Source organism: Giraffa tippelskirchi, chromosome 1 (assembly GCF_054371585.1).
Source record: "Giraffa tippelskirchi isolate mGirTip1 chromosome 1, T2T-mGirTip1v1.2.pri, whole genome shotgun sequence".
Lineage (NCBI taxonomy): Eukaryota > Metazoa > Chordata > Mammalia > Artiodactyla > Giraffidae > Giraffa > Giraffa tippelskirchi.
The window spans coordinates 224,248,175-224,269,587 of record NC_137275.1 but is presented as its reverse complement, the minus strand read 5'-3'; the positions used below and the strand labels follow the sequence as shown (position 1 = coordinate 224,269,587).

At 53.6% G+C, this 21,413-nt stretch overlaps 1 protein-coding gene across 1 annotated transcript; it reads left to right on the top strand.

Annotated features, from left to right (window-relative positions):
* Nucleotides 1-258: 258 nt before the first annotated feature.
* On the top strand, nt 259-20,950 carry TRAF1 (TNF receptor associated factor 1). The gene is made up of 7 exons (XM_081528555.1): nt 259-1,190; nt 3,327-3,411; nt 12,131-12,196; nt 12,684-13,094; nt 14,751-14,928; nt 16,842-16,990; nt 19,638-20,950. The coding sequence occupies exons 1-7, from the start codon at nt 1,051-1,053 to the stop codon at nt 19,854-19,856; spliced, it is 1,248 nt and encodes a 415-aa protein (XP_081384681.1). The 5' UTR covers nt 259-1,050; the 3' UTR covers nt 19,857-20,950.
* The last annotated feature ends 463 nt before the right edge of the window (nt 20,951-21,413 follow it).

Here is a 21,413-nt window from a genome sequence, read left to right as displayed (position 1 = left end):
TACGTGCCTGCGAAATTCCCAACAGCTTGCTCTAAGGAATAGGAAGGAAATGTTGCCCGGGGTACAGGAGGTGTGCCAGGAGCCATGCTTCCCACACCGCCGTGGATCTGCGTCCCACTTGGCTGCTGAGACCAAGTCTTCATGACTTTGTATTTATTTAGACCTTTGTTCTCCTCAGTGCCAGGAAGTGGTGATGCCTGACCTGAGTCTGTGGCCACCTATGATTTCCTGAGTGGGGCCGTGGGGGTAGGGCCCTGAGCAGTCCATGGTGTCATTACCAGACTGATGAGGAATGCCTCGGGGGCAGGGCTGGGCCATCAGGGGCCTTCCTGCTGCCCCTGGTTACCTTGGCCATGGGGTCCTGGAATTTTAGCGCCCAGAGAAGGCTTGGAGACGCCCTGTTGCAATTCCTTTTTTAGTTTTTTACAGATGGGGTAACCGAGACCCACTGTGAGGAAGTGACTTTCACCTACTCTGGATGGGGCAGAGCTCATATGCATGGAACTTTCATTTTTGGACCTGCCTCCAGAACCCTGGGGATTTCCACTGGAGTGGTGAACACCCCCACCGAGAATCCCAGACTGCTCAGAGGGCCCAGGGAACACAGACAAGTCAGGGACTGGAGCTCTCTCTGCCTCTGTCCCTGGGGAGGAGATGGAGGAAGCCAGCGACAGCCTGAGGTCCCCGGACAGGGGAAACTCTGAACTGCGGTCCCTGAAAGCCCGTGTTACAGTTCTTCTCTCTGTCTGACTTGCTCTTCACCTCCCTCTCACTCGAAAGAATGACTGGACACTCCTGGAGCCTGCAGTCACCATCCAGGGGATTTTTTGCAGCACAAAGGGTAATTCCTGTCTCATCCCTACTATGACTCAGCTGTGACGTCTAACCATACAAGCCAGCGAGAAGATAAAGGCATCAGCTGCCCGCGTATCAGAGCGGTGGCCCAGCAGAGCTCACCTCTACTCCCAGCACAGACTTCGCGGGGCTGGTCCCCTGCCCCAAGGAGCTTGGACCAGGGCCCGCACCCCCGGGCCTGCCTGGGACCCCGGGATGGCCTCTGGCTCGGCCAGCAGCCCCCGCCCGGCCCCCGATGAGAACGAGTTCCCCTTTGGGTGCCCCCCCACCGCCTGCCAGGACCCCCCAGAGCCCAGGCCTCTCTGCTGCGCCGTCTGTCTCTCTGAAAACATGAGGTGAGGGGTCAGAGGAGAAGGGGTGGGTGGGAAGGAGGTGCCGGGGAGGGACTCCTGATGGGAGGCGAGGGCGAGAGGACCCCTGGCTTTCAGGCAGGTGACTGCATCTCTCTGGCCTCAGCTTCCCCATACTCTTCCATGTGACTACTGGTGGAAGGAGAAGGAGCCACGGAAAGCCCTCAGCTCCCTCTGCTGAATTCAGTCCATCGAGGGTGGCAGAGCCTCTGAGCCCAGCTGGGCTACTTACTTACTATGTGGCCTGTGCCCATTGCTTAACGTCCCAAAACCTCAGCCTCCTTGTCAATAAAATGCCTGTAAAGTGATTTTCTACCTCCCAGGATTGTTACAAAGCCCAATCAATAACATTCCAAAAGATTCTTATAATAGGGAATTTATCTGTAAACTCCTGGGTAAATGACAAACTGCTGTACAGATGTGTCTCCTTCCACAGTATCACCCATCACCTCAGACTGTTTGCTGAGAACTCTTCTAAAGGGGACAAAAGTATCCAGTATACTATTGTATGTTCATGTATTATATATTTATATGTGTGTAGTTTGTTCTTGTTTAGTTGCTAAGTCGTGTCCAACTCTTCGCAATCCCATGGACTTGCACCACGCCAGGCTTCCCTGTCCTTCACCATCTCCTATATATTTGTATATAAATATCTTTATATTTTATATTGTATACAAATACCTTTATATTTCCGTGGTGGCTCAGACGGTAAAGAATCTACCTGCAGTGCAGGAGACCCGGGTTCGATCCCTGGGTCAGGAAGATCCCTTGGAGAAGGGAATGGCTACCCACTCCAGTATTCTTGCCCAGAGAATCCCATAGACAGAGAAGCCTGGTGGGCTACAGTCATGGGGTTGCGAAGAGTCAGATGCAATTGAGCAATGAACACATCTTTATATATAATACATGCATTTGGCATACATATAAAAATATACATATATAATATACACCACATATATTAAAATGTGTATATTATATTTATAAATAATTCAGAGAGGTGTGACCTCAATATGATCATCAGTATCCCACTTATTATGCAACTATTATGTACCAACCGTGTGCCAAATACTCCTCAGAAAAGCCTCGGAAAGGTGAACACTCTTATCATGAGGACAGTGAGGCCTAATGGAGAGCTGAGGTCAGTTTCCTGGCAGAGGTGTTCTTAAACTGCCATGCACCCCCAGCATGACCTTTGTTGGGGACTTTACAGTTTAGGGAGGTGGGAAACTTCTGAGGCTGAGAGAGAGAAAAGAGAGGTGGTGATGGTAGAAAGGGGAGATGGGGTGGGGAGCAGAGCGTGGCTGGTCTCACCGTCCTGGGCAGCGGGTCTCTTGGTTTCCCTCCCTCTTCTTCCAAAGCGTGGCAGGGGCGGGGAAGGGTTCCAGGTCTGCCCTGCCTCTCTCTACCTCGGTCCACCCCTACATCCTGTGAGGCCTCATTCTCCTCCCTGTGAAATGGGCCTGACCAGGGGCACTCACCGGGGATCAGATCACTTTGCAAAAGCATGTAGGCCCATGTGTCACCGCATTCAGAATCTGACACCCCCTCCTGGTTAGGAGTCTCAGGCTGGGTGTTCTCAGAGGCCCCTTCTTATTCTGAGAGGCTGTAGTCATCTGTAATCAATGAAACTAAGAGACCAAAATAAAATAGAGGAACCTGCGAAGAACTAATATAGTACACATCTACAATCCCTTAACTGAACCCCTGGGGTCAGGTGTATTGTGGAATGAAGAAGTTTTTCAGTTTTTTGAAAAGCCACTCAGTACATCACTCTGTAATTCTTCCAGCAGGGATTGGGGACATACCTTATGTTCAAGCATCAAGCAGTCATATTTCTGCAAATGTAAATTTTCATACTAAGTGGGATAAGAAGGGCTTTAATAGCCTAATCAGTTCAAATCAGGTTTGGCTGCCAGAGAAGCTCACTGCAAGCTGTGGACAAACGTTGGGTGCCCAGTGTTTTTGAGGTTTGGCAATGGTGGGTCTGGGATGGAGCCATATGCTCATGGGTATCGGCTGCCATGCTAGGCGAGGCCCAGGCCTTTGGGGCTCTGGGGATGGAGGTTGATGTCATGGAGTCTTGAAGGCTTCGCTCAGTGGCATTTGTTCCTGCGTCCCCAGGAATGATGAGGATCGGATCTGTCCCAAGTGCAAAGGGGACGACACCCCATCTGAAAGTCCAGGAAGCCTCCTGTCTCAGGAGAAGGTAAGCTGGCGCTGCCAGAAAGATTGTCCATTGTCTCCGCTGGCAGGCACCTCCCTCTTTGTCCTGAGCCTAGACTGAATTCCGTCTGTTGGTGGCGAGGAGACTGACATTCACAGTGGGAAAGCCGCTTGTCCCAAGCCACCTGGCTGACCTGTGGCAGATTCAGGGTGAGAATGGCAGTCTATTTGGGGATCCACACACCACAGCCTTCGGGCCCAGCCCAGCCTGTTTGTACAGCTCACGAGCTGAGAATGATTTTTACACTTAAAAGGTTTTCAAAAGTCAACAGGGGAATGAGATTTTGTGACACGTGAAAGTGATACAGACTTCAGACTTCCAGATCCCTAACTAGAGTGCATTGGTTCACAGCCACAGCTTAGGCACGTGTCTCACTTCTGCGCTTTGGCCCTGAGATGGCAGAGGTGAATAGTTGTAACAGAGGCCTTCCAGCCCCCAAGTATTCACTCTCTGGCTCTTTCCAGAAAAAGTTTGCCAACTCTTAGTGCGGACAGTTCTTTCCGACCCTGTTTGCTCTCAGACAGGGTCAGGCCAGCCTCAGCTCACTTCTCCGGCTTCCCCAAGCTGTGCTTCCAGGAGTAAGAGGGGCCAAAGAGACATCCTCAGGCACCGTTTCAGAGCCCTGGCCCTTCTGAGCTGGACAGACCCTTGCGGGTCATCTGTCCAGCCCAGAGGTGCCCACATGGCAACCAACCCTGGTTCATTCCCAAACCAGTTCATGACAAAAATGGTTAAAAAAAAAAAAATTGTCATGACTTTTTCTTACAAAACTAAATTCTTTCCATTTATAGAATCACCCTTTACTCTGAGATGATGCCCTTCCTGTGCATGTCTTTGTATAAAGGAAATGATCATGATAGGTGATAGAATTGGGGGTAAAGCCTTTTTTGGGGTAAAATTAAAAAACGACAATCTTTATGTTGATCTCCTAATTTAAAAAGCAAACAAAACTGGTATTGGTCTGTGAATCCAGAGCTTTAAGAACCGCAGCTCTAAATCTAACCCCCTTTTCTTACACGTGGGGCCCCGACACCCACTGGGGATTCTCATTGCAAAGCTCCTAGTGACCAAGGTCTCACCAGCTCAGCCACCCGAGCTGTCCACGCTGCGAGGTGCCCAGCTCCTTTGGACCAAAGCTGTGCCCTTGGCCAAACTGTGGCCCTGGGCTGGGGGTAGGGGAGGATCAAGGTGTCAAGGATCACTGGTGTCAAGGATGGCTATATAACTCAGCGCACGGCTGGAATGGCTCCTGTTTGTCTGCCTGTGAAACGAAGACGCTGCCTTGGACAGGGCCTTTTCAGTACCTGCGATGTCCCATTACCAGTCCCTGGCTGGAAGGGCTCTCTCCCTCCCGCTGTGGAACGAGAGGCGGGCAGGTCTGCATGCCTCCTTCCCCCTTCTCCGCTCTGGCCCCCTCTCCTCCAGAGAGCTGGGGGCACATCTGTCCCACCAGAGCTGGTTTTGAGGGCTTTCCTCTCTTTTCAGCAGCCCTCTCCCGCACAGACCCTCAGGGTAATCATAGTAAGGGTCTGATGCGTTTTCCCAGAACTTTATGCTCTACAGCGTGGTAAGAGCTGAGAGGTCTGACGGCCGGATAACCTCCCAAACCTCCCTTTTAGGGCATCTCTGTGCCCAGTGGGCCTCCGTGCTCCACCCTCCAAAGGGGGGGTCGGCTACACGCTTTCTAAGGTGACTACCTGCCTGAAGGCATCAGGACTATTGTTTTTAGTCTTGCCTCTTATCAGAATGAATACACATTCGTTGTGTAAATCTTAGATCATAAAGCAGAGATATTTTAATATCTCCCATTCATTAGTTCTCATTTTTTCATCTTTGTTAGTGTGAAATCAGATGAAAATAGAAGGGGAGCCTGGCCCTCTGACCCTGCGGTCACCCCACTTCTTTCTCCTGTCCCAGCCCCCGGAGACTGTGGATTCCTAGGGCCCTGCAGGGAGCACTTTGAAACCTGATGCCTTTAACCAAGTGGAGTGACTCTTGGCGCTAATCGGGCTACAGCGTGGGGGGGTGCGGGGGTGCCACCCCGCAGGAAGCTGGAGGGGGGAGGGAGCCAGGGGTCTGACACCTGCATATAGCTGCGCGTGGAAAGACCAGGGCCTCCGCCGGCTCCTGACCCGATGGGAACTTCGGGGGACTTTTGACCAAAGGAAGGCAGCTGATGATACATCACCACTTTGCACACACGGTGGTTCCGAAGTCTGTGCATCTGAGGAAAGCTGGGAAGAGGAGGGGGTTGGAGGGCCCGGGCCGGAGCCCGGCTGAGCTGAGCCCCGAGGTGCCCGTCCTCGCGACACTCTCCGCGCCATCTGCTTCGCAGTCTGTCCTCCTCCTCTGGCTTCATTAGATTGCCGTCCCGCGGAGAAGTGCTCAGAGCCCTGGACTCTTAGCTCGTGTAAGAAGCAGATGTTAAAGGATGATTGTTGACCCAGTTAGAGACTTGGTTCTGGCCTGGAGTGACCTTCCTACAGAAGGGACAGTGAGGTAGGGACCGCCTGGCGGCTGGGAAATAGCCGTCAATCTTGCCTGCCGGACCCTGGGAACGGGATTGTTGCTCTCGTCTCTTCCCTCCGAGGCCACTGGAGAAAGTCAAAAGCAGGCTGGCATCTGCTGCCAGTGGCTTGCGAGAATGCCTCGAATTATCCTAGAATCTGAAAGCAATCGGAGATGGAGCTGTCTAGTCCCACTTCCGTTCTGAACTGGATTCCTGCCGAGTGGCTTGGTGTCCCTTCAGTGATGGGCAGCTCATCACTGCACAAAACCACCATGTCCACCACGAGGAACTAGCTGCTGTGCCATTTTCCTCTCTTTTTATACTGAGCTGACATCTGTCTCCCTCGGGGCCGCAAAAGGCAAGGCAGTCAGCCTCCTGTGCCCTGAGGCCATCCTGCGTCTGTGGAAGGACGCCTGCCACGTCCCTCTCGAGTCCGTCCTCAGCCTCCATGCTTATTTCTGTCTGTTGAAATCCAGCCCCTGGAAATAGCCCCCTTACACTTCAGAGCTTGGCAGTTGCATCTGTGACCCCATCTGTCCTGTGATATCCTGTGTCATGGGCTGTGGCGATACCAGTGGGTGACCTGTGGAGGTTCAGGGAAGAGGCGTGCCTGCACCAGTCTTAACTGCAAAGGGGAGCCAGAGCCAGGCTCCCTCTCCCTGCCCCCAGGACTCCTGGCATCTCTCTGCTGCCTCCAGAGGGGGCATCACCCTAAGTGTTTTGTTTACACAGGTTTAAATACCCAATCAGCCTGAAGTGCTGGAATCCAGCAAATGCTGGGAAAACAGGAATGGGCAAGACTCCTTTCAACTAGGAGAATCAAGCAGGACTTCCTGGAGGAGGTGGCAGTTGAGCCAAGCAGAGGTTGCTAGAAAGGAAACTGACTCAGATACAGAGGAGGGCAGGAACTGGCGGGTGGACTGGCTCTACCCTGTCCTGGTAGAGTGCCTCTCCCTCAGCACTAGCTGAGACCCAAGCAAAAACACCCCATCCAGCCCTCAAAGACCTTGGCCAGCCTCTGTGCCCAGCACAGCAGTGTGGGCAGCGCCCGGCACATTGCACATTGCAGGCCCTCTGTTCTGTGCAGTGGCTCCACGGAGGCTTCTCCCATGCCCCCAGCACCCTCTTAACACCCACATTATCAGAGGCCCCGGGTCCTCAAGTGGAGGCCCCCTGACAGCCCTCTGCTGACCCCGTCACAAAGGACCTGGGTCAGTAGCCAGCCGGGAACACCACACCCCCCGCCCCCCCAGACTTCTCGGACGTGGACAGAAGGACAAGTGTTCGCTCAGGGCTGGGATTGTGTGTTCTCTGTCTCCTCCTCAGAGGAAATTCCACCGCAAGTTTTATTTTTAGCGGTTCGCCAGCAGTGAGGCCGCTCACACGGGGGCCGCCTGCGGCACAGGCTTGGCCCAAGACGGATGCGCTGTTCTTCCTCTGCAGCCCCAGCCCGCTTGCCTCTCTAGGGCCCTGGGTCCCCTGCCTTCAGATGGGCTACCCTTCTTTTCCCGGTGGGGAGGAAGGACCCTGGACGTGGATCCCAGGCTCCTGCCCTCCACCACAGCTTTGCCCCAAAGTTTCATTGTCTCCTATAAGTCAGCAGCCTTCCCTGAGCTTCGGCTTCGTCACCTCCGTGAGAGAGGCGGAACTTTAGAGCCCCGACCTCCCCCGGGTGGTCCTGGGAGACCCAACAGGGCTGTGCTCACACAGGGGTGGAAAGAGCCACGACCCCGGCAGGGCTCGTGCCTGCGGGACCGTGGGCTCCTCACTGGTACCAGCTCCGCGTGACCCATGGTGAGCCACTTGCCCAGGTCTCCCACACGTGCTCAGGTGAAACCAACTCCGCCCTGCCTGTCTTGAAGGATTACCGCGGGGATCCTCTGAGGTAACTTGCAAAAATGCTTTGGTCCTGTATAAATACACGCGCACGTAGGGACGTTCGTCACCCCTACCAGCCCCTGAGGAAGTCCATTGGGGAAACGGCGTTTTACAGAATTCCTACGAGTTTGAGGTGTGAGGATTAAATGAGGTGCACACGTGTGACAGCCATGAAGAGGGAGGAGAAAGACGTCCCACGGGCAGGGCTTCAGCCACGGGAATAATGATGCTAATAGCAGCTCGGCTGCTGCTCATCGGGGCTGACCCTGAGTGTGTGTCAGGCAGAAGGATGCCCCCCAAAGACGTCCACGTGTTAGTCCCCGGAACCTGTGACTGTGTTACCTTACGTGGCTGTATCAGTCTGCTCGGGCTGACTGGGTGGTGGGAACAATAGAAAATAAAAATAATAATAGAAATTTATTTCCTTGCATTTCTGGAGGCAAGTTCAGGCAGAGTCGGTTTCTTCTGAGGCCTCTCTCCTTGGCTTGTGGATGCCGTCTTCTCCCAGTATCTTCGCATCATCTTCCCTCTGAATGTCTGTGTCCTTGATTCCTCTTCTTTTAAGGACAGCAGTCACACTGGAGCAGGGCCCATCCTAATGACGTCATTCTAACTTAATTACCTCTTTAAAGACCGTGTCTCCAGGGACTTCCCAGGTAGTCCATTGGTTAAGACTCAGAGCTTCCAATGCAGGGGGCACAGGTTCAATCCCTGGTCATGGAAGTAATAAGATCCCACAGCTAGAAAACTAAGAACTAGGATCACGCAGCCAAAAAATAAAACAATTTAATTTAATGTAATTTAATTAAAAAAAAAAAGAGAAAAGACCCTGTGTCCAAATACAGTCGTGTTCCAGGGGGGTTAGGACTTCCACATATGGATTTAGGGTGGATGAGACACTACTCAGGCTTCCCAGGTGGCTCTAGTGGTAAAGAACCTGCCTACCAATGCAGGAGACATAAGGGCCTCAGGTTCAATCCCTGGGTTGGGAAGATCCCCTGGAGGAGGGCATGGCAACCCACTCCAGCATTCTTGCTTAGAGAATCCCATGGTCAGAGGAGCCTGGTGGGCTTCAGTTCTTAGGGTCACAGACAGACAGCACTGAAGCGACTTAGCACGCACACATGCACAGCACTACTCAGCGCATGACAACGGCAAAAGGGTCTTTGCACTTTGCAGACGTTACTAAGTTAAGGATCTTGTGATGGAGAGATGACTCTGGGTTATTTGATGAGCTCACTGTAATCACAAGGGTCTTCAAAAGAGGAAGACAACAGAGGCAGAATCAGAGAGAAGCTGGAAGATGCTCTGACTCTGGAAGGAGGGACCATGAGCCAAGGAATGCAGGCAGCCTCTGGAAGCTGGAAAAAGACCAGAAAACAGGTTCTCCCCTCTGGTCTCCAGAAGGAACACAGTCCTGCTGACACCTTGATGTTAGGACTTCTGATTTCCAGAACCATAAGATGATAAATGTAGGTTGTTTGTGGTATTTTATTATAACAGAATAGGTCACTGGCATCAGAATTTACATGTATTATGGCATTTAATCCTCACCATAACTCTATGGCGAGGGCTAGGGGGTGGGTCTATTATTGTCTCCATTTTCCAGATTGGGAAACTGAAATGTGGACAAGTCAATAAGTCCCCCAGGACCACACAGCCAAGTATGTGAACTGACAGAAATGGGCTTTGCACCCCAACAGGATGGCTTCAGAGCCACCCCTGTAAGCGCCACAGTGACCGATGGTGGCCCTCTGGCAGTCTGACGGCCCCCAGCAGCCTCTGCTCTGCCTGCCCTGGGCAACTGGCCCCAGCCTCCTCCATCCACCCGGTAACAAGGATGCCTGCTCCGCACACATAGCGCTTGCCGGTCTGCATGGGCTTTCACTGCACAGATGCAATGCCACGAGGCTCGGCTGCCAAAGAACACGTGCCCCTCCACCTGTGTGCGATTCTGGAACCCCCACCGTTGGCTTTTTCACTTTCATCTTTTTCCCTCCCTCTGCCTCTCACTTCCAGCGTGTACCCTTAAAACCGCAGAGGATTCGAATCCCGGTCTTGTAGGGAGTTTCAGGGCCTGAGCGGTCACCCCTCATCCATCACCAGGTCCTCATCAGCCTCAGGTCCTCCACCCTCCCCGCACAACAGGAAGCTACCTGCTGGGAGAAGCTGCATCACGGGGCAGTTTGCAAAGCCCGCCTGGTCTCCCTGCCAAGGCTGCCTCCCTCCCGGAAAACATCTGTTTTCTGTTCCTTGTTGGGAACATCTTATGCCTGAAGCACGAGGCGGTGGGGCTCCGTGGGGCGGCCCTTTGCGGGGCTGTGCTCCGTGCTCCAGTCCAGCTGTGCTCATTAAGCCCACAGCTCTCGCTTTTTTAACTTTTGCAGAATGACAACTAGTGTGGCTTTGTCTTTGCTCAGCCCAAAGACTTCTGCCCTCCCCTCCTCCCATCCAAATCTCCCTTCACATCACCCCGTGAGGTTATTCTTAAAAACTGCAACAAAGCTCTTGGAAAGTCAAGATATTATTTATGTGTAATAAAATTCACTCATTTTAAGTGTACAGATTGAGGGATGCCAGTAAATATCTGCAATCATGAGACCTGCAGTTAAGAACGTGAATGTTTCTGCACCAGATAAAAGCTTCCTTGTGCCCCTGGCTAGTCAGTCTCCCACAGCTGCAGCCCCAGGCAGCCACTGATCTACTTTCTGTCTATGGTTTTGCCTTTTCTAGAATCTCATGAGAATGAAATCCTAGGGACTTCCCTGGCGGTCCAGTGGTTCAGACTCTGCGCTTCCAAAGCAGCGGGCACAGGTTTGATCCCTGGTTCAGCACCTAAGATCCCACATGCTGCATGGTGAAGCCAAAAAAATCTTTTTTTAATATCAGAAGAAAAAATTGACTTAAAAAAGAATAGAATTCTAGTATGCAGTCTCCCATGTTTGATTCTTCCTTTAGCAGAGTGTTTCGAGGCCCCTCTGTTATTGTACACGTTAGTCATTTAGTCCATCCAGTTGCTGAGTGGTAAGTGTCTTAGGGTACGGACACACCACGCAGTGTTCACCCGGCTACCAGCAGATGAAAACCCGGGTAGCCTCCAGTGTGGGCCTGGTATGAGTAAAGCTGCCTGCACATTTACATACACACATGGAAATATTTTCAGTTTCTCTTGAGTAAATTCCTAGGAGTGGAATGTGTGGGTTATCTGCTAGCTTGATAAGCATGGTCTATAAGTTACTTTCTGATGTAACTTTATGAGATACTTGCCTAGTTTGTGCCAAAGCAGCTGTACCATTTTGTATTCCCACTAGCAACCTACAGGGGTTTTTCAGTTCCTCCACATCCTCACCAAAGCTTGGTATTGCCATTCTTTTTAAATTTTAGTCGTTTAGTGAGCGGACAGTGGCATTTTATAACAATTTGCATTTCTCTGATGACTGGTGATGATAAACATATTTTCATAGGCTTATCATTTATGTATCTCCTTTTATGAATTATCTGTTCAGTATTTTACCCATTTTGTGTTAGGCTGTCTGTCTTATTATTGAATTGTAAGAGTTCTTTATATATTCTGTATATAAGGCCTTTACAGGTATATGTTTTGGAAAAAAACATGTCCTCCCAGTCTCTCCTGGGTTTACTTTTGGTAAGAGACAGAGATGGCATCACCAACTCAATGGACATGAGTTTGAGCAAATTCCGGGAGACAGTGAAGGACAGGGAAGCCTAGAGTGCTGCAGTGCATGGGGTCAAAGAGTCCGACACGACCTAGCGGCTGAACGACAAGAGATATGGGGTGGGAAGAGTCCTGGAGCTGTGCAGCTTCCCAGCTCTTCCTCCTTGAGTAAATCCCTGCCCGTCTGTGAGCCTCAGTTTCTTCATCAATGAAATGGGAACAGAAAGCCTACCCTGCCATCCCCAGGTGTTGTTTGGGGCCCTCGGAAGAACCATGACTATGAAAGCCATTTTCCAAACTCCTCAGACCTACGCAGTTAACAGTGTCACCAAGGTGCTTGTGTGGGGCCCTCGGGAGCTCCCAGGCCAGTGGGGGCAACCAGAGTGAGGGGAACCGTCCCAGAAGAGAGGTGGCGGTGCTTCCCAGGGTCACAGCAGGAGCTCTGATCTCATTCTGAAGGAGGATCACAGAAGGGCTGAAGCTTGAAGGGTGGAAAGAAATGAGCCAGGCAGAACAAACAGCGTGTGCAAAGTTTCGTGGCCCAGCCCAGCCCCTGCCTGGTGGGTGCCGGGGCTTCACAGACACCCCAGTGCCACCAGGACCCCCGCAACGTCCAGTGACGTGGTTCTTATTTCCAGGATCACCCCGAGGTGGCTGAGGCTGGAGTTGGGTGCCCCTTTGCAGGTGTTGGCTGCTCCTTCAAGGTAAGTATCTAGGTGTGGAAAGGAGGTGTGTACACTGCAGTCTCTCCTTGCTCAGCCCCTCGGGTTTTCCCCCAACATCCAGCTGCTGCTCTGGATGTACCTTACGTGGCTTACAAGCCACAAAATCTCTAGTAAATCATCTTTGTATTGGGGAGAGTTCTTAATGTCTCACCTGAGCATTGTAGCAGCATCACAAAAATGACCCGACCCTCCCCACCACCCCCAACCCCTGCACCTCTCTCCGTGGTCCTGAACCATCACTGTGCCCGAGGGCAGGACCGAATTGTCGCTCTGGAAGCTGGAGGGTACATGGCTTACCATGGGCATGTCTAATGCCAGGGCCCTTCTCCGAGTCCTTCTTGCTGTGTACTTCCCATCGCTGGGTGAATGGATATGACTTCCCTTGCCAGCCTTTGATGGCAGGTCTCCTTGGCTCCCTGGTGCTCCTCCTCCTCTGTTTTCACTGATCGCCCCGCTCTCTTGGCAGGGAAGCCCAAAGTTCATGGAGGAGCATGAGGTCACCTCCCAGGCCACCCACCTGAACCTGCTGTTGGAGTTCATGAAGCAGTGGAAGGCCCAGCTAGGCTCTGGCTTGGGGTACGGGCCCATGGCCCTGGAGCGGAACCTGTCAGAGCTGCAGCTGCAGGGGGCCGTGGAGGTGGCCGGGGACCTGGAGGTGGACTGCTACCGGGCCCCCTGCTCCGAGAGCCAGGAGGAGCTGGCCCTGCAGCACTTCATGAAGGAGAAACTCCTGACCGAGCTAGAAGGGAAGTTGTGTGTGTTCGAGAACATTGTCGCCGTCCTCAACAAGGAGGTGGAGGCCTCCCACCTGGCCCTGGCCGCCTCCATTCACCAGAGCCAGCTGGACCGCGAACACATCCTGAGCTTGGAACAAAGGGTGAGCCTGGGAGGCAAGTTCACCTTCAAGGCAGCTCAGGGCCCCCCCAACCCCTTGCCCCATCTTGTCTCCAGAGCAAATGGACCAGCCTTCCCCCTATGCCTTCTCCCTGCACAGACCAGCCATGCCCCCATCAAAAATCTCTCTCCTGTGTCCTGAGACCTTCTAGGAAGAGGGCTGAGGCAGAAGTTATAGTTCACCTCCCCCATCCAGTGCTTCATTTTGTTTGCCTAAATGTCTTCTGCAATAGACTGTTCCCACCCCAAGCATCTCATTCCACTGTCGGACATTTTTCATGCTTTAGTTCTCCCTCATCCTAAGCTAAAATTAGTCTCTCTGTCTTCCCTGCCCCTCAGGGCCCACAAAACATCTGACTTCTAGCCGCCATGGAAGTTCTTCAGAGATGAGAAGTCAGTAATAATATCCTGCCTGAGTGTTTCCTTCTTTAGGCTAAACACCCCCAGTGCCTTCTCACTTCATCAGAGCACACTGCTTCCTGTATTCTGGCTCAGCCCCTAAAGAATTCCACCCTTCGGCATGATGGTAACACACCACCAGATAATTCACTTATCTGACAGTTCTTGGTTGAGTCAGACTGTAACCTCCTTTGTTGTAGAGCTTATACTTTTCTTAATATGACCAGTCACAATGCTGTGTTGCTTTTTGTGGGGCAACAATATTATATCACCATCTTATGTTGAGCTCGGCCTGGATTTTAGTTCCAGGCCCACCATTCACTTGCTATGTAGATCTGAGCAAGTCACAGGACTGCAACTTTTTCATCCATAAAATTAGGGATTCGATTTTCCTTAAGGATGCTTACTTCTATTCCTGACTTCCCTACCCGAGAATAAATCTGTATTCTTGTCAAATATCAATGGAGGAACCTACCAGAAGAGCCAGACACTGGCTTTGAGTGACAGAGTAAAGGATTTATTTATACAACTCTTGCCCTAGTTGGAAGGTGGTGCCTGCCCCCCTTCCCCGCAAGGGCAGTGACCATATCTTCAGTTCCTTTACAGATTTTGTGGCTCAACTCTTACATGCCAGGCACTATGCAAATCATGTGAAAGTCACTCAGTCATGTCCAACTCCTTGGAAGCCCATGGACTGCAGCCCGCCAGGCACCTCTGTCCATGAAATTCTCCAGACAAGACTGCTGGAGGGGGGTTGCCACTCCCTTCTCCAGGGGATCTTCCCAACCCAAGGATCAAACCTGCATCTTCTGTGTTGCAGGCACATGCTTTACCGTCTGAGCCACGTGGCCATAGATAAAATGAGCATGGGCCCAGCCTTTGATGGGGGGACCGTCTATCCTGTAGGAAAAGCAGAAAAATATATCTCAGACGCTTGTAAGAACAGAGAGGAAAGAGGGAAACCAGCTGAGCTAGGGCAGTGGTCGAAGACTTCCCAGAGGAAGGACTATGTGAGCTGGATTCCTGACAGATGAGTAGGAGTTGGCCAGTGGAGAAGGGAGGAGGAAGAATTCCAGGCAGGAGGGCCAGCATGCGCAGAGGTAGATGCCTGCAGCTGAGGGAGGCAAGGTCGGGACGGCCATTTGGGGAACAGCTGTATCTATCTCCACTTCCCGCCATCCCCACCTCACCCTCGGACTGGGTCCTGGTGCCCCTGGCTCAATGGGCTTCCCCGCCCCAGGTGCTGGAGTTGCAGCAGACCCTGGCTCAGAAGGACCAGGCCTTGGGCAAGCTGGAGCAGAGCCTGCGCCTCGTGGAGGAGGCCTCCTACGATGGCACCTTCCTCTGGAAGATCACCAACGTCACGCGGCGGTGCCATGAGTCGGCGTGCGGCAGGACCGTCAGCCTCTTCTCCCCGGGTAACTCCTCCCGGGATGGCAAGTGGGGGGGTGGGGGGCGCTGGTCTGCTCTGACAGCCGTGCTGCGTCCAGTTAGGCCTGAGGCCGTTCAGATGCCCAGGCCTGCCTGGCCCGTGGAGGCGGTAGGCTCCTCCCCACCCCGCCGTGACCCCGCCGTGGGGAGCAGGGGCTATTGGCACCAGGTCGGCCTTCTACCTCCCTGGACATCAGTTACATTCTGCAACTAGGAATAAGTCATCTCAGTCGTTTGTGTGGGTATCGGTTGTGAAAGAGAGTGCGCTGTGAACCCAAGTCTCTGCAGACTCGAGGGAGGTGGAGGATGACTTTCACAGGTGCCCCAGCCCTCCGAGAGCCAGTAACCTGACGTCAGACAAGGGGAGATCTAGGTGAAAGCACAGGCTTCTGTGTACAATTGTGGGTGAGTGTGAGTGAGTATTGTGTAAATCAGGGCAGTTCTCACTCATTGCTGGGACCCCTGGGCCTGGCACAGTGTCTTGCGTAAAGTAGCCAGTTACTCGGTTGACGTCTGTCTTCATTAGCTGAGACCTGTTTACATGCCGTGCATGTTTGTGTGCAGACCTGTGTGCTTTTCCTCTTGCCTCCCTCGTGTGCATCTAAGTAAAATGGGTGGGTTGTTAAGGACGATTTCTGCTGAAGGCAGTTTTAACCCCCACTCACGTCTGCTCCAACCTCATGCCTTCCCTGTCCATCAGCTCCTCTGACTCACCCAGGGCCAACAGCGCTAGGATTAAGAGCGAGCATGGAGTCTGCCCCATCTCACAGGGCAAGTCGGCCCCCAGGCCAGGCCCCTTGCCTCAGGAACCGAGGCAGCTCCTTCGTGGGGTGGCCTGGCCCGCTACACGTAAGCTTTTTGTCCTGGCTGCTTTCCAAAGAGGGAAGAAGCAAGCAGTATCTCTGGCTTCCTGTTCTACCAAAACACAGAGGGCAGAGATGAGTCAGACTGTCAGCCTGTCCCCGCTCCACACCTTCCTGCCCTGCACACCCTGTCCCCACTGTGCCCCTCCCAGACGGGCCCTCATGGGGACAGCCGCTGGAACCCACACTCAGATGGCACTTTCAGCTGCCCAGGGCGAGCGCCCACAGGCCCTGTACTTAATCACCAGGGGATGATTCATCCCAGGGGCCTGTGCCGAGGGTGGCAGGCAGAACTGTGAGCCGCCCCACTCCCTCCCAGCCCCCATGAGACCCCAGCTGCTTAGCCTGGGGCAGCAGAAAGAGCTGCGTGTTGGGACGTAGGAAGCCGGGCCCCTCACTCTGGCCCTGACCCCAGCTCGCTGTGACTTTGTGGGCCAGCCATTTCCCCTTGCTGGGCTCTAGCTCCTGACTACAAAACGCAGATCGGTTAAATCGGGAGTGTGGTGGGGTCAGCAGCACCTCTGTCCCCTGTCAGAAATGTGACTTCTCAGGCCTCACCCCGCACTGCTGAGTCAGAAGCTCCAGGCCTGGGGCCTGGCAGTCTGCGATTCTGATGGCCCTTGACATCCAGCAGGCCAGATGGTCTCCAAGATTTAATGCGCTATGTTTTCGTTTGTTGTTGAGTCACTAAGTCATGTCCAACTCTTTTGTGACCCCATGGAATGTAGCCCGCCAGGCTCCTCTGTCTGTGGGATTTCCCAGGCAAGAATCCTGGAGAGGGTTGCCATGCCCTTCTGCAGGGGATCTTCCCGACCCAGGGTTTGAAGCCGCGTCTCCTGCCTTGCAGGCAGATTCTTTACCACTGAGCCACCGGGGAAGCCCCCTGATGCTCTCTGGTGGAGAAGCAGCTCCAATCCCAGATGTCACAGTCTGGGGCCATGACCTGGGCCTGCCGAACTGCCAGCGCCAGTTTCCTCATCTGCAAAGTCTAGCACTTGCCAGCTGCCCTGGCGATGACTCTGGCTTCCGCATTTCAGCTTTCTACACCGCCAAGTACGGATACAAGTTGTGCCTGCGGCTCTACCTGAACGGGGATGGGACGGGGAAGAGGACCCACCTGTCCCTCTTCATCGTGATCATGAGAGGGGAGTACGATGCTCTGCTGCCATGGCCTTTCAGGAACAAGGTACGGGCCCGGGAAACGAGGGGCTTCCTCGGGTGGAGGAGACCTGGGTCCTGGTCCTGGTTGAGCCGTGAGCTCACCTGTGTGACCTCGGAGAGCCCTCCACCCTCTGCGTTATCAGGTTCCCCGCCTGTGAAACAAGAGCCTGAGTCCCCTGCTAGTAGCCAAGGCTGCTTCTTGCATGAGTCCAGGAGCTAAAATGCCTGGATCAGCAGCCCTGGAAGACATGTAGAGATGGAGTTCACACGGCAGGGTGAATAAAGAAAACTTCCTATAGGAGGTGCTGTGGGTCTAGCCTGCAACAGCAGCACTCTCAGAAAAAGGGAGGGAGGCAGATACCACCGTATACCTTTAAGAATGGCCAAAATCCACAAGGCTGACAACACCAAGTGTCGGCAAGGATGTGGAGCAACAGGGACCCTCATGCATTGCGGGTGGGAATATAAAATGGTACGGCCACTTTGGATGATGGTTTGGCAGTTTCTTACAAAACTAAACATATTCTTACTGTGTGACCCAGATATCATACTCCTTGGCATTTACTCAAATGAGCTGAAAACTTAAGTCCCCCCAAAACCCTACAGACAGATATTGGTAGCACCTTTATTCATAACTGCCAAAACTTGGAAGCAGCCAAGATGTCCTTCAGTAGGTGAATGGATAGATAAACTCTGGTCCATCTAGACAATAGAGTATTGTTTAGCACTCCAAAGAAATAAGCTAGGGAGCCATGAAAAGATATGGAGGAACCTTAAATGCATGTTAACTGAGTGAAAGAAGCCAATCTGAAAAAGCTACATACTGTATGATTCCAATTATATGATATTCTGGAAAAGGCAAACTGTGAAGACAGTGAGAAAATCAAAGGTTGCCAGGGTTTCATGGAGGAGAGGAGAGATGAATAGGTGGAAAGCAGAGGATTTAGGGCAGTGTGAATACTCTGAGGGACTTTCCTGTAACTCAGAAGGTCAAGAACCCACCTGCAATGCAGGAGACCCGGGTTCAATCCCTGGGTCGGGAAGATCCCCTGGAGGAGGGAAAGGCAACCCACTTCAGTATTCTTGCCTGGAGAATCCCATGGACAGAGGAACCTGGCGGGCTACAGTCCATGAGATTGCAAAGAACTGGACACGAGTGAGTGACTAACACTGCACTGCTAAATCCTCTGATATGATAATGTTAGATTCCTGTCCTTATACATCTGTCCAGACCTACAGAATGTACAAAACCAGGCATGAACCTTAAAGTAAACTAGGGACTTTGGGTGAATATGCTGTGTCAGCGTAGGTTCATCAGTTGTAGCTAATGTTCCTCTCTGGTGGGGGATATTGTTAGTGTAGGAGGCAGTGTGGCGATACTTGGGAATCTCTATATTTTCCATTCAATTTTGCAGTGCACCTAAAATTTCTCTAAAAAATAAAGTTTGTTAAAAATGTTTCAAAGGGCAGCCGGAAGTGAGGGTGTGGCAGGCATTCCCCCGCAGGTGAATGGCAGCAGCAAGAGGGTGGGGGAGGGGGGGGGAGAGTGTGGACTCCAGACCTCAGCTGGGGTGGAGGGGATGAGAGAGGTCTGGGTATGAGTCAATAGGTCAAAACCGGTTCCCCTATGTTCTGGGGAGTTTTAAAAATGCTACTGACTGGGCCTCATGACCGAAAATGGTGAGCCCTGAGCACTGGAAATTTTCAGACCTTCCCAGGGAATTCTAAAGTGCAGTCAAGTTTGAGAACCCTTGTGGTGGGGGTGATGGGTATTTCAGTGGTGTGGGCTGGAGAGGAGAATATGTGTCACTTCAAGATCATTGGCTTCTCGGGGACACATAGGCCCCTGTTTGGGGATGTCATTGACATCCGCTCAGTGGGAGGCCTGGCTGCTCTTACCCCTCCACCTTGCCCCAGAGGATCCAGCTGTGCTTGAAGGGTCAGACCTCTCCGAGCAGGAAGGGGCATCTTGGCTTAAGGGGTCCAGCCTCCTTGTCAGGACTCGGTCTCGCCTTTAGCCCCTAACTGCTGCTGCTGCTGCTAAATTGCTTCAGTCGTGTCTGACTCTGTGCGACCCCGTAGACGGCAGCCTACCAGGCTCCTCCATCCCTGGGATTTTCTAGGCAAGAGTACCGCAGTGGCTTGCCATTGCCTTCTCCGTAGCCCCTAACAGCCAACCACAATTGATGGTGGCATCTGAACTCCCCGTTCGTGTCGGAGAGAACATCTGAGCCCTAGTCATGGAACACCCCTGGAGGCTGCTCACAATACTGGGTGCTCCCCTGGAGCCTGCTGACAATACCGCGTACTCCTACTTTCAGGCTCTCACCATGAGCCACATGTGGCTCTTATTTCTTTCTTTGGCTCCTGTTCAGTGTGAGCTCAGGCTTTCCCGGTGGCTCGGTGGTAAAGAATCCACCTGCAGTGCAGGAGGTGTGGGTTCGATCCCTGGGTGGGGAAGAACTCCTGGAGAAGGGAATGGCAACCCACTCCAGTATTCTGGCCCAGAAAATCCCATGGACAGAGGAGCCTGGTTGGCTGTAGTCCATGCGATTGCAAAAGAGTCGGACACAACTGAGGAACTAAATAAAAACAGCAGCAGTGTGAGCTCAGGGTCAGAGGGACTGCCTGGGTCAGACCCGGGCCTGACCTCCCACCACCCTGCCCGGCAGGTCACCTTCATGCTGCTGGACCAGAACAACCGCGAGCACGCCATCGACGCCTTCCGGCCCGACCTGAACTCAGCATCCTTCCAGCGGCCCCAGAACGAAACCAACGTGGCCAGCGGCTGCCCGCTCTTCTTCCCCCTCAACAAGCTGCAGTCACCCAAGCACGCCTACGTGAAGGACGACACCATGTTCCTCAAGTGCATCGTGGAGACAAGCACTTAGGGCTGGCGGACCGAGCCGTCCGCACCGGCCGCTCAGGGAGACCAGCTCGGGAGGGGGGCAGCAAGAAGACTGAGGTCCCGCCCCCGGGACCACCACTGAAGACCCCGGGACACGACGATGGGCCGGGGCTGGCATGATCTGAGCCCGGCTGACAGATTGGCTGTGACTCGCCGTCAACTTAGCGGCGAGGCCTTGGGGCGGACCCACAGAGGTGGAAGGTGCAGAGGGAGGTGGTGCAGGACCGATCCCCCAGCACTCTCCATGCGAAACGAGCCCGGAGAGCCACCCCCGCCCTGAACGTGGAGATGGACTCTGGCCAAGAGGGGGAGGGTGTGGGGACCCGGCTGGGGTGTGTGGATGTTGAGCTGGAGATGCGGGACCTCAGCCAAGGGCTCCGGGGATGGGGAGGCCTCTGCGGGTCACCATGGAGACTGTGCTGGCTCTCTTCCTGCTCGGGGTCAGAACTGGAACCGGGGCTGGAAGGGACGGAGCCCAGTGTAATTCAGTCTGTCCCGGCCAGAGCTGAGTTCCCCGGCACTGGAGGTGAACAAGCAACCTCAGAGGGCTGCGCTTTGGGGAGGGCATCAAATGGGGGTGGGTCTAAGACCGTTGAGGCTCCTTCCAAGCCCAGAAGCTCTCTACCTCTCGGCCCCCCGGGCTGGCTGAGGCCAAGGGCTGCAGCCATCAGGAGCCCCGTGCCCTCCAGGGTCCCGACTCACCTTCAGCACCTCGAGGTGGGCGAGCTGGCCCGCATGGCACTGCCCCCTCTGGGCCTGGCAGTCGGCTTCCCCTCTATGCAGAGCCACACGCAGGCCCTGTGTCCTGCGCCTCCCCCAGCCACAGGCCCCTCCACCTCCTCCAGCTGAAGCCAGGTCTCTGAGCTCCTAGGAGCAGCCAGTAGGAGCGTGGAGAAAGGGAGGGGCCCACACTCCCCGTGCTGCCTGCCGGGGGGCCCCACCCTTGGCCACGTCCAGAATCCCAGGTCACCCTCTGAGCCAAGGTAACTACATCTCTAGTTGACGGGTCAGGACCTCTGAGCCACCCGCAGACGCTGTCCTTTTGTATGTATAAAAGAACAAAGAACTGTTCTGTAATCTCTTTTGCAGTTTTCATGAAGGGTTGTGGGAGCTGGTGGTGACTTTTGAGCTCTGGGTGGACCAGCTAGTTTTGCAGGCAGCACCCAAGGTTCTCCTCCTTGGTCTTCTGTCTGTAACGGGGGAACCGCCCCGCCTGCCTCACTCACCAAGTTCGCTGACCTCAGAGGAGATGCTACACGGGAGAGGCTGGCAAGAAGCAGGGGCACCGCTGCCCGCATGGCCATGGCTCACTTGTCTTCCCACCTTGGAGGTCACTACACAACCTGCTGCAGGACCCTGGCCCATCTTCCCAGAGCCCTGAGGCTTCATGTTGCCACTCAGAGCTCCAGAGCAGCCCCCTCACCTCTCCCCACCAGCCTTCTCTGCAGCTTACTCTTCCTGTACCTGCTGAGGCTGTGAGTCGCTCCTCACACCCTCAGTGTCCTCATCTGTGAAATGAGTTAGCAGCCCTGCCTGTCGT